The sequence below is a fragment of the Neofelis nebulosa genome, chromosome 11 (genome assembly GCF_028018385.1).
Source record: "Neofelis nebulosa isolate mNeoNeb1 chromosome 11, mNeoNeb1.pri, whole genome shotgun sequence".
Classification (NCBI taxonomy): Eukaryota; Metazoa; Chordata; class Mammalia; order Carnivora; family Felidae; genus Neofelis; species Neofelis nebulosa.
In genome coordinates this window covers 50,739,623-50,753,157 of record NC_080792.1, presented here as the reverse complement: position 1 = coordinate 50,753,157, position 13,535 = coordinate 50,739,623, and the positions used below count along the sequence as shown (strand labels likewise).

General features: G+C 34.1%; 1 protein-coding gene and 1 long non-coding RNA gene across 4 annotated transcripts in view; one reads left to right on the top strand and one right to left on the bottom strand.

The window, feature by feature from the left end:
- LOC131490309 (uncharacterized) overlaps positions 1–5,910 on the top strand; it is a 48,232-nt gene extending 42,322 nt beyond the window's left edge. Inside the window, exon 3 of the long non-coding RNA XR_009251034.1 lies at positions 5,746–5,910. This is a non-coding gene — a long non-coding RNA (uncharacterized LOC131490309). The remainder of the gene's footprint in view (positions 1–5,745) is intronic.
- Positions 1–13,535, bottom strand: part of ROCK1 (Rho associated coiled-coil containing protein kinase 1) — a 163,846-nt gene that overhangs the window by 67,552 nt on the left and 82,759 nt on the right. For 2 of the 3 annotated variants that reach the window (XM_058692553.1, XM_058692555.1), the window contains exons 10-13: positions 11,538–11,697; positions 7,920–7,980; positions 3,219–3,307; positions 1,165–1,213 (exon numbers count right to left, since the gene is read on the bottom strand). In XM_058692553.1, the coding sequence (XP_058548536.1) occupies positions 1,165–1,213; positions 3,219–3,307; positions 7,920–7,980; positions 11,538–11,697 (359 nt within the window). The remainder of the gene's footprint in view (positions 1–1,164; positions 1,214–3,218; positions 3,308–7,919; positions 7,981–11,537; positions 11,698–13,535) is intronic. The other variant, XM_058692554.1, reaches the window with a different exon arrangement.

The following is a 13,535-nucleotide window of genomic DNA, read 5'->3' as shown; positions in this document are numbered from 1 at the left end:
GGCAGAGGATTCTACAAATGTTAAACATATCTTGTTGGTTGATGGTGTGGTTGAGCTTTCCTATAGGTTTGTGGATTCTCTGTCTAGAGAGTGATAGATATTGAAGTCTCCAGTGATAATAATGGATCTGTCTATTCATCTTTTCAGTTTTATTGGCTTTTACTTCACATATTTTGTAGGTCTATTTGGCAGATACAAATTTATGAATATTATTATTTTCTTAGTGGACTGATCTTAAACTTAGCATACTTGAATATTACCTGTTTTTTAGAAATGAAATACCCAAAGCTGAGGATTTGCAAAATGGATTTCTTAAAGAGACTTAAATAAATAGTACTAATTATACACTGACCAATGGCAAGTTGGCAAAATATTATACATATATGCATAACATGTATATGTATTACATAAATATGCATATACAAAGCTACAAATGAAAAAAAAACTGACAGATACTATTCCTCAAGAGAAAATTAAGATAGCACAAAAACCACCAGAAAGATTAACTAAAAAAACAAACAAAAAAACCCCAAAAACAAAACAACAACAACAAAGGAAGTGATCAATAAGAAGGCCATAGAAAGTATATTTCTTTGAAGGGTACTCTTTATACACAGAGTAGAAAGATATCTATAAGCTTATCAAAAGGAATGACAATGTATTATATATTTGCAAACAAACATCTGAATCATGAAATTTTTCCTTGGTAAGAAAAACTTCTTGCTAGGTGACCATAGAAAACATGAATGATTCTAAAATCAATATATTACTCATTTGATCACATAAACTTATGTTAATGTCAGTCCTTTTTAAATTGTATTCTTTCCTCCTTTCTATTTGTCGGTCTCTTTCTGATGGAGTTCGGATCCCATTTGATTCTCTTTTCCTTTCTCACTTTTTAAATGTTAAGTAAGAACAATTGAAATGAAATTTATATACTAAAATTTCAACATGGTTCCAGCATAAAACTACACAAAGGAAACTGAAGTTTAATCTAATCTGTATCACTTGAACCTACAGCTCCAAAGTGAGGCTTTCATCATAGTTCTCTTTGTTCTGTATTTAAACCTATAAAGTTCCAATGCAATTTTCTTAGAAAACAAAACAATCTGAAAGAGGAAAAACTCTCAAACAGGGAAACTTCTGATTAGAAAACAAAAGTACCTCTTCATCCAATTCTTTCATTATCTTGTCTAGTTTTATGTTTGAAGTTCTGTAAAAACAAAAGCAATATAGATTAGAAATATGTTTATCTTTTTATTGCTCAGGGGTGCAACACCACATTCTTTACTTTTCCGTTTAACTAAGATGTCTTAACTGTTTTTGTGCTGTGGATCCCCTTTGGCACTCTGGTAAAGCCTGTGGGTTTTTCTCAGAATAATATATTTTAAAGCAAAAAAGGATTTAAAAAAGCCAAAAATATATTAAATATAGTCTTTTTAAAAAAAATGTGTTTCAGGAATATGTGTGGCTTCTTTATTAATATATTAAATCACAAGATCTAGCAGCACTAATTTCAAAGTAGTGATGAGCACAAATGATAAACTATAATAAATAAAAATATTTGTAGTATCTATTAGTAATAAAAAAATTTAGCTACTGCTAATAGATGTAGATAACTGCTTTTGTTCATAGTGGAAGGAAATGTTGAATATCAGTTATAAGTTAGGGAAAATACTTTTTCTCATCCAAGTTTAAGGAACTTGAATTCATCCATGGACCCTTTGTGGGAGGGACCCTATGGATTCCAGGTTAAGGATCCCTGAACTTCCTAATGCAATACTTGCTAATAAACAAAAATTAGCCACTTAACCTTTATACAAGATTACATAGTGAAGAGAAAGGTGGCATATATGGATCAGTAAATATACCACTTAACAAGTAAGGTGAAAAGTTGAGATAAACTAAGAGTGTATTATCTCCAACACATTTTGTTTTCTTTGGCTCTGAACAGAATTCTGAGCTTCAAATCTGCATATGCAATGTTTCACATGTATGTTTCATCAAATACATCACTCAGCCCAAAACGTTACTCCCTCTGCTCCACACCCTTACCTATAATATTAATTTCTTCCTACTGTAAGTGTCCCTAAGAAAGGACATGACCTAGGAACCATCCTTGACTCATCTTCCTCCTTCATTCCCATTTAGTTGAATAAATGTCAAGTGCTGCCAACTAACTAGAGTGTTCTTTTTAAAAAGCAAATTTGATCAATTTTTTAAGCTTAATAACTTTCAATGTTTTTCCATCATCTTAGGATAAGTTCCAAATTTCTTAGCTTGTTAAAAACAGAGTCCACCAAGATCTACATTCTGTTTATCTTTCCACCCCCATTCCTCTCCTCTAACATTTTCCTTATCATTACAGACCACTTTGGCCATTCCTATTACTTCCTCAAATTGATTTCCATTGCCACTATCATTAGTTTAATTTTGGATGTAGAAACTTCTCAACATTTATGCATTTCCATATTTTATACTTAGAAATTCCTTCCAAATCCTGAGATCAGTTAATTATTTCCTAATATGTAAGTGCTTTTCTGAAAAAAGTTTGCACTATATACTAATGTATTTAGTCTATCAGGAATGGTATGCAATAAGAGTTTTACTTGTTTCCTCTTTGGCCCAATCACAAAAATGCCAGTTTTCCAATTCCATTTGTTGAATGTTACCTATTATTGAATGTGTTACTTATTTAATTTATTCAATAGTATCCACAAAAAATATCAAGTTATTGTTTTAGTTAATAAGTAACTCAGCATTGTGCCAGGTTATTTTAAATAATATTCATCATTACATATTTCATAAATATACAGGCTCTTATTAGATTTAGTGAATTTTAATATTTAACATTTACATTTTAAAAAGCACCTCATTTAATGTAATCTAATTTGCCTTTTCAGTCAGCTAATTAAAATGGGAGGGAAAAAGCAATAAATCAAGCACTAAGTGAATCGGTACTATAGTTTTTTAATAAAGACTTCCAGGAACAAATACACTTTAACTATCCTGAGGACAATATGTCTATAACTAATGCCAACATAAATATTACTTTCCAATTCTAGGCAAGACATTCTTCATTGAATGTACATAAGCAGTAACCGTATATCGCCATCTTATTTCTGATTAATTTTCAACTGTTTTATAGAAGGCAAGTTTTAAAAAAAGTATTTGCTGTACAACCTTTAATGTTAAAAACATACAAAGTATATTCTCACCTGCACTTCTGCTCCATTTCATCTTTTAATTGCATTTCATTATGCAGTTGTTCTTCCAGCTTATAAATTGTTTTTTGCAAATTTTCCTGCTTTAATCAAAAACAAAACAAAACTCATCCTACTAAGAATATTCATAGAGAACTTAAAAATAACAAGTTTATGTTATTCTATACCTACTCAAGAATAAATTATTTGGTTCAATCTTACCCCTTTCCTTTCAATCTGAATTTATTATTAATTTAATAAGCATTTTTTCAACACCTACAAATATGTCAGGCACTGTGGTAGACATTAGTAATACAAAAAATTAAAAAGATTTGGTCCCTGTGCTTATGAAGCTAAGAGTTAAACAGAGAGGCACAGAGGAATAGGAGGGTGAAAAGAACCTACAATAATCCAAAGACATACACACAAATATTACAATATAATGTAGTGATGATAAAGTTATATATGAGGTGTTCCAAAGGAGGGAAGAGGTCATGTCTAATTCTGCCACAAAAATGTAATGTTTGAAATGAGACTTAAAATATGAGAGATATTTACTAAGTAGAAAAGGTGGTAGAAGAAAGGCATTTTAGCCAGAATGAATGAGTCCAAAAGTAGAGAGGTGAAAGAAAACATGATATATTTTGGAAATGGGAAGAAATCAAATATAGGCAGAGCCCAGAACAGAGAGAATGAGTCACATAAAATCTGAAAAGGTGAGTGAGGCCATGATTCTTGTATGCAAAAATAGGAGTTAGGGACTTTAACCTATAAGCATTTTAAAAAAGGAAACAATATAGTATCTGCATTTTACTTTAGAGAGACAGAGAGAATGCAAGTGGGGGAGAGGAGCAGGGGGAGGGGGACAGAGAGAGACGGTGGGGGGGGGCAGAGAGAGAGAGAGAGAGAGAGAGAGAGAGAGAAATAGAGAGAGAATCTCAAGTAGGCTCTACGTTGAGCATAGGGCTCAATCCCACAACCTTAGGGCCATGACCTTAGCCGAAATCAAAAGCCGGACACCCAACTGACAGAGTCACCTAGGCAACGTTATTATTATTATTATTATTATTATTATTATTATTATTATGTTTCTGCATTTTAGAAATGCCACTTCAGTAACAATAAGGTGAAAAGAATAGAGGGAAGAGAAATTCTACTCAAAGTAACCAGTTAACAGGCTTTTGAGACAGTTCAAGCAAAAAAGCATATAGGTTTGATATGAGGCAGAGGCTGTAGGAATGAAGAGGAGGAAATGGATAACTGTGTCATTCAGAAGGCAGAATTAACCTAATAACTGATTAGAAATAAGAGACAAAAAAGTACAGCATAGGGAATAGTCAATAACATAATAACATGTATGATGACAGTTGGTAACTACACTTATTATAGTGAGCATCGAGTAATGTATAGAATTGTCAAGTCACTATATTGTACACCTGAAACTAATGTATCATTGTATGTCAACTGTACTTCAATAATACAAATTTTTTAAAAATCAAAGTGGGATGGGGCACCTGGGTGGCTCAGTTGGTTAAGCATCTGACTTCGGCTCAGGTCATGATCTCATGGTTCATGAGTTCAAGCCCCAGATTACGCTTTCTGCTGTCAGCACAGAGCTTCCTTTGGATGCTCTGTCCCCCTCTCTCTCTGCCCCTCCTCTGTTCATTCTCCCTCTGTCTCAAAAATAAACATTTTTTAAAACTAATTAAAAAATTAAAAAGTGGGATTCTGAAAAAAAATGTCAACAGAGGGAGGAAAGAAAGAAAGAAAGAAAGAAAGAAAGAAAGAAAGAAAGAAAGAAAGAAAGAAAGAAAGAAAAAGAGAGACAGAGAAAGAACAGAGTACCATTACAAAAGATATGGAACACATAAGAGCTGCTTGGGAGGGGACAGAGGATGAGTTTAGCTCTGGCATAGGATGAAGTGCTTGTGCCGGACAGAAGGACAGGAAAGGAAATCCAATCAGAGAGAGAGAGAGAGAGAGAGAGAGAGAGAGAGAGAGGAAGAGGCGAGGAGAGAGAAAAGAGAGAGAGAGAGAGAGAGAGAGAGAGAGAGACACAGACAGACAAGAGAGATACAGCTTTGGAGTTCAGAGGAGCAAGCTGCACACACATGAGATTACCTACAAAAAATGAGCAGAGAGCCAAGATCAGAATCATCCTGAGAAACATTTAATAATTAAAGGAGAGGGAGAGAAGAAGAGGAGAGAAGAGGAGAAGGGGGAAGAGATCCTGCCAAAGGGATGGAAAATAAAATCTACACAGGTGGGAAGAAAAAAAGAAAGAAGGGGAACATGAAAGGGTTACAAAAGTTCAAAGAAGGAGGAACTAATTAATCAGTGTCATTTGCAGCAAAAAAGAAAAATAAGATAGGAATGAAAATTATTCATTATATTTGTCAATTGCAAAGCTGTTCATTAGCATTTGCTGGAAGGCTTTCAAGGAAGAGTTGAAAATTACATCAGCTGACTTTTGTATTTAGCTTTTAACAGATATAGTAGGCACATCAAATTTTTCTTCTTCCCCTGTGATCTTTCTTACCAGAGCAAAAGATAAAAGGTAGCAGCAGCCACTGACAGAAACTTCTGGCAATCACCATTGAACAAGATCAGCCCAAAGAAAACACAATTCCACTAAATATTCTTTGAAGCCCGATGTATCACTAATCCCACAGATAAGTAATACATGAGAGCTGGGTTACAGCAGCTCCTTATTGTCACATTCCCTAGGTCAAAGATTCTTTAACTTTAAAGATTTCTGAGCCCTTGTTAACTATGTAACTTGAATAGCTCTAATAGGATGAGAATTTAAAAGACATAGATGGTCAAAACAGCTAACAGGTACTCACACAGTTCACTCTCCCTTTTTCCACTTTCCCTTCACATCACCTGTTCAATCTTACATTTAAGAGTAAATATGTTAAGAAGCAAGAGAATTACATCAGCTTTTAAAACATGATTGCTACTTACACTCCCCTCCTCAGTTAATAATATGTAGGCCACAATACACAGAGTTCAAAGAACTCTCCAAGGATGGCCAAATAAATATTTCTAACATATTTTTTTAAGTAAGCTCTATGCCCAACATGGGGCTTGACCTCAAGACCCCAAGATTGAGAGTCTCATGCTCTACCAACTGAGCCAACCAGGTGCCCCAACTGTTTTTAGTATTTTTAAGAAAAGTCCTGGTCAACTCTAAAGGACCTTCTCAAATCTAAGTAAGATTTTTTAACCTCTGTCCCATGAACATGAGCTATATGGACAATAAAAAGGACTCCTGTCTCTAATAATTACTTATAACAGTAATTTTCAGTGGACAAATTAGATGGTGCTGACTATACTGGTTATTCTCCCATTTGCTTTCTCTCTTTTCTAGCCATGAAATCCATGCTCCTTGAAATCAATCCTTCCTTTGGCTTGAAATCTATAGACCGCATTACCTGGGTTTACTGTCCTACTTTAATAAATGGGAGACACCAGTAGGAAATCAAAAGGTGGGGAGAATGAAAGTATTCATTCTCCCCACCTTTTTATTGCCTTACTGTGGTGATAGCAGTGTTCTACATTCTATGTTCCTCTTTGATGATGTTAGGTTTTTCTGAACTATGGCAACAATACCTGTCTCTCCCTGTCCTTTCAAACTAGGGACAATAGCTTCCCACTATTGTTGATCAATGGGTATTTTCACAGCCTTTATTTATTGCTCCTCTTGACCCTGCTCATGGCACTGTAAATAGTCCTTTCACTAAACTCTCTTTTAATGAACGAACAAAATGTAGTGTATACACAGAATGTGATATGTTCAGCCTTAAAAAGGAATCAAATTCTGAAACATGTTACAACATGGAGAAACCATGGCTAAGTGAAATAACCCAATCACAAAAAGTCAAATATTGTACGATTCCACTTACATGAGGTGTCTAGAATAGTCAAATTCATAGAGACAGAGAAAGTAGGATAGTGATTACTCAGGGCTGGGGGTAGTGGAATAAAGAGTTTAATGTGCACAAAGTTTTAGTTTGGGATGAAGAAAAATTCTGGAGATAGATGGTGGTAGAAAACAATGTGAAGGTGTTTTTTTTTTTTTAAATGTTTTTGAATTTATTTTTGAGAGAGACAGAGCACAAGTGGGAGAGGGGCAGAGAGAGAGGGAGACACAGAATCCAAAGCAGGCTCCAGGCTCTGAGCTATCAGCACAGAGCCTGACATGGAGCTTGAACCCACAAAACGTAAGAGCATGACCTAAGCCGAAGTCAGACGCTTAACCGACTGAACCACCCAGGCGCCCCCATTACCACAGAACTATACACCTAAAAATGGCTAAAATGGTAAATTTTATGTTATGTATATTTCATCATATATACAACACTCTCTTTAGTTAAGTCTTTTGTTTATGTTACCTGTTTTCTTCTCAAGACCCGTACTGATAACCTTGATTTACCATAAATTCCTAATTCTAAAGATTAGAAAGACTGCCACTGTCAATTTGTGTAGCAATTTATAGTTTATTAATTATCTCCACATAAAATATCCCATTTGATATTCAGGCAAGAAATCAAATTGGAAGGAGATAGGTTAAAAAATACTATCAAAATTTAAGTTCACTAACTACACAATCAAAAGAAATACGTTTACTTACTTAATGTGTACTTAATATCATGCACACAAAACACACTGTCCACAAAATAACTTTTTAAAAAATATGAAAAAAATACATACCAAGCTTTTATCCACATTGGGGCTACTTCGGTTATCATTAGGATTTGCTGAAGATAAGTATCTGAGAGAAAAAGAGTTTTTAGAACTAAAAGAACCAAAAACCTCTTCAATATTCAATAACCAGTAACATATACTACATACTTATTTTTTGCTTTAGTATTGTGCTTGTTCTGCTTTTGAAAAATTGAGTACAAGTTCATGACTCTTTATTTTATATGAAGATTTTATATAAAGATACATATGTATAAAAGTGATACATACATTAAATAAAACCCCCAGTTAGCTCGGAGCAGCACTCTGTAATTATATACCTTACTATCCCTGAAGCCACACATATGACTATTCATACCAAGTAGGATAAATAAAAACTATAAATAGTCTCGAGTTAGTTCAGATTAGGTTTTCGGCCATGAGAGCAGGCTATGGCAGCTTTTGCCACCAAACAAATCACTAAAGTATTTAGAGTTTTTAGAGCTTTTTGCAATAGGGATTGGGGATAAGGAATTGTTGATTTCTACAGAAATGTGCACAGCTTTTCTCTCTGCCCCAAATTACTCTTCAGCCAAGAATGATATTGCCTTCATGGGCAAAAAAGAGTTTTTGCCTAAATAGTTAACATAACCTAAGTTCTGGTGATGTCCTGCTAACCTTTTGAGACTCCAAGGCTTTATATTCACTATAAAGGTAGGTAACATATAAGATAGTAGTGATCTTTAGAAGTCTTTAGATATCTTATGAGATTATTAAACACATCTAAATAGATCATATGAAAAAGATTTTCTAAGCTCTCAAATGTTATATAAAGGTAAGGTACTACTGCTGCCTTTTCTACTGCTTCTGCTACTTCCTCTACCATGCTACAACGACCACTATTAATACTTCTACCATCACCACCACTATAGTTGCCACCGTAGTCAATCAGTAGAACACTCTCAAAAAGATATCAAATAGCTCCATATACTTCCTAGCTGTTTTAGGGCAACTGATAATGCACTACATATTCACTACTAGTAAAAAACAGAAGATAAGTTCCTTTAACAGTGTTCTAAAAAAAAAAAAAAAAGGAAAATATGCCATTTTTATGTTTTCCTTGGAAAATTATTCAGATCAACTAGAGAATAAAATAATCAGAAGACAGTTTTTAGGCACTGTGTAGCAGGTTTGTAGAATAAAGGTTTCATGTAACAAATGACAAATTCTAGATGTAGTACAATTTCATTCCATTAACTACTGTCTCAGAAATTCAGTGTGAGATTCCACATTATGTGATGTAAATAAAAGCATATGGCAATGCCAGTAGAATCTGAATTAGATAGGAAATCAGACCATTTTCTAAGAGATCTTCTAAATTTTAATATGCTACATAAATTGAAGTTAATATTTAGCCTCTGCAAAGTTAATAATATAACTTTCTCAAAATGCAGCACTGGAAATTAAGGACACCAAATGTAGGCATCCATTCATTCTTTCACTCCACCCCCCCCCCCCCAAAGTCCTTTTGTATATTACATCGTTGCTTTCATATAGAATCTGGTCATTTAGACAGCTCTTTACGAGAGGTTTTAGATGATTACAAATGTAGCTAGAAGTTTAACCTTTAGACTATTAACAATCTTTGTTCATTTCGCTGTATTTCAGCAATAAAGATCTCTACCCTTGGTAACTGAAAGTATGTTTGGATTTCAGGAGTAAGAATTTCAGAAGTTTTCTATTTCATGCCAATAATTCAAATTACACTTACATTTTATACTAAGGCTAATCAGTATTTTGCTGATTCTTTAAGATCAACCACACCTTCAACCATGTTATAAACAATTACTAAACAACACTATATTATGCAATAAGGTGGTGGTACTGAAGAACAGAGTACAATTTCTATTTTTGAGAAACTCAGAAATTAGTTTGGAATATGCAACATATGGATGCCAGGAAAAACTAGAGAAAATAATCAAGTATGTAACAATTTACTACAAATAGTATGTATAATGTTTATTTAATTCAAGATTACTTTCATATCAATAAACCTAAAAAAAGTGATTAACTGATATAACTACATAAAATCCAAAAACACTGGGGGGGGGGGTGTTTATATCAACAGTACAACTGATCAGAAAGCAAGCCAGAGGATAACTGATAAAAAGTACAAAAATATAGACAGACAGGAAGACAGAAAGAAAGAACTCTTTAGCAAAAACCACTCTGAAAAACTTGTCTGTGCATTTTTTTTCCTCTGTGTATTTCAATATAAAATAGCTACAATGTCATATTCACGAATATTGTGGGAAAAGGACTAAAATACTGGACTTTTCTTAGAATCAAAGTCAAGTACTACCTGCCTGGCCTGGTTGGTGATACAACAAAAAGTGTTCATTACTATCTTACAGTTGTATTATTGGAGAAATCTCATAAGGCGGGACTAATCTGCCTTCCTGTTTTCTAAACTTGGCCTGAATAGGGTCTTATAAAAAAGTTTTGACTAAAATGACAAAATGCTACACTTGAAAATATATCCATTTCCTCATTAGTGTATGAGCATCTTAAGAGAAGGTACTAATAACTGTATCTTATTCATCTTTCTCCCTGCGTGCTTATTCATCTTTGTCTCCCTATCTGACAAAAAATAAGTTGGCAAATATGTTTGTTTGAATGAATGAATGAATGCTCAACATACTGAAATTATGTTAAATGTTTAATTTGTTTCTCATATCCATTTGAAGACTAAAGCTAACATTAGCTCATACTAATAACAGCTAACAGTGAGTGCTTATTCCATGCAAAACATTGTTCTGTTCTACTGTATTGATGTAATGAACCCTTACAATAATCCTATGAGACAAGTATCATCGTCATCATCATCATCATCCCTATTTTTGAGAAAATGGAAGCACAAAAGGTTGAAGTTATTTGCCCAAGGTCACAAGGTCTAAATGCTGTAAGATATGGTGAATTCATTTAGTGGTTTCTGGGGAGGGATCACTTAATTTTTGAATTACTAAAGCTTACAGGCCTTTGTAACATCAATATAGTGATGATAATGCTAGAAAACTATATGTTCTTCCAAAGTGTATTATAAAATCAGAATTCTTTGGATAACAAGATTAACTAAAATATAAGTATTAATAGAATCTTTTAACTTATTAATTGCTGTAACTTTTTTTTTTTTTTTAATGTTTATTTATTTTTGAGACAGAGAGAGACAGAGCATGAACGGGGGAGGGTCAGAGAGAGGGAGACACAGAATCTGAAACAGGCTCCAGGTCTGAGCTGTCAGCACAGAGCCCGACGCGGGGCTGGAACTCACGGACCGCGAGATCATGACCTGAGCCGAAGTCGGCCGCTTAACCGACTGAGCCACCCAGGCGCCCCAATTGCTGTAACTTTAACACATATATAGTGCATCATTCAGTAAATGATTTCTGAAACACAATATCCTGATCATGGATGAGTCTAAAAGAAATGAAATATGGAATAATACAAGTATCATACATCACTGAAAAATGGCATATTAAGATATCTCTTCATATACCATTAAATGTTCTTAAAGTGACTTTGAGATATCCCTAATAATAGACTACAAAATTAGTACTTACCCCTAAAATCAATGTTTAGCATACTTACCTACGATTGCTATAATACGTAAATCCTACAAAAGGTAACTGATTGCCAACAAAAGCTTTAGGTATAGGGAATGTTTCTTCATCTCCTTTATCTTCTTCCAAGTCATCAAAATTACTTGTATCAATGTCGCTACTTAAATCAGGTACAACTGGCGCTACAGCTAAAAATGGAAACAAAATTAGTAGTTTACTTCAAATTTAATATAAAAATAAAGTGAAGCAAAGATTCCATACCAACTACTAAGTTTCTTACATACAAATAAGTTGCAAACCAAATTCCAAATGGGTTGAATCCTATTTCACCCAATTTTATTAGGGCTATTAATCAACTGATATTGACCATTACAATTCTATGAAACAATTATCTCCTATAATTATCATCTATACTTCAAGTTTAATTTGAATATTGCAAGTATAAAGGTTTTAGAATATACCATAATATAAATATGCAAAAACAGTCAGGACTCTACAAAAGACTTTGCAGAAACCACAGCCTAATAAATTGTACTCAAAACTGATTGATTTCAAATGAAATATTCTGTTAATCTGCTCTGTAACAAACTAGAAATCAAGGTTACCTACCTCTTAGTAGTCCTGGATATAACATTTGGTACTGAAATATATTTATTAATCTAGAATTTAGATGGTTAGTATCCACCCCTCCCCCCAACTCAATAACTTAAGAATGATTTTAAAAGGAAGCAGAGTGGGGCGCCTGGGTGGCGCAGTCGGTTAAGCGTCCGACTTCAGCCAGGTCACGATCTCGCGGTCCGTGAGTTCGAGCCCCGTGTCAGGCTCTGGGCTGATGGCTCGGAGCCTGGAGCCTGTTTCCGATTCTGTGTCTCCCTCTCTCTCTGCCCCTCCCTCGTTCATGCTCTGTCTCTCTCTGTCCCAAAAATAAAAATAAAAAAGTTGGAAAAAAAAATATTAAAAAAAATAAATAAATAAAAAAAAATAAAAGGAAGCAGAGCATGCTTGGTGATTTTTTTCTTGCTATTTCAGATGTATCTAGTCTTTTCATAGATAACACAGTAGGGGCACCTCGGTGACTCAGTTAAGTGCCTTACTCTTGATTTCAGTTCAGGTTGTGATCTCATGCTCATGAGACTGAGCCCTGAATCAGGCTCCGCACTGAGGGTGGAGCCTGCTTAAGATTCTCTCTCTTGTTCCCTCTGTCCTTATCCCCTGCTCACATGTGCTCTCTCTCAAACATTAATAAGTAAATAAGGAAATACAGATAACATGCCATTTCAGAACAGTTTTAAAATGGGACAAATTCTGTTTAAATTTTGAGGTACAAGTAGGGGAAATCCTGGGAGAATTATAAAAGTAATATTTCTTCTACTTTTAAAGTAAAACATTTAGGCTTTATAGATACCATATAATCACATCAGAACTAATAAATAAGAGTAAGTATAAAGATAGCTTTACAGAATTACCATTGATATATACAGTAGTCTATTTATAAAAATTTACCTTTCAATAAATAACTGGGAATATAGGAACCATGTTCTATAAGAAAGAATCCAGGTGACGCCATAAAAACATGGCAGAGTAAGGAACTCTAAGAAGCTACCTTTCCACTGAAATAACTATTATGCAGGCAAAAACTATCATAAGCAACTTTTTCATAACTCTGAAATCTAAGAAAAGACTTGCAACAAGCAGGGGAATGTTTAATGAAGAGAGAAGCTAGTAAATGTTGGCATTCCAGGAACTGTAACTGGCTGACCAATGAGATAATAATGGAAAAGGAACTTCGGGGATCACACATGACAAAGAATACAGACTTTGTAAAAATAGTCTGGAAAAGTCACTAAACAAATGGATGACTGAAGCCCACAGCAAGCAATAATAGCAAACCTGGAAGGGGAGAAATCGGATTTCCAGAGTTTATAACACTGTAATATTTATTATGTCCAGTTTTTAATAAAAAATTACAAAGCATATTAAGAAACAGAAAAAGTAAGGCCTATTCACAGAAAATGACAGAAAAATC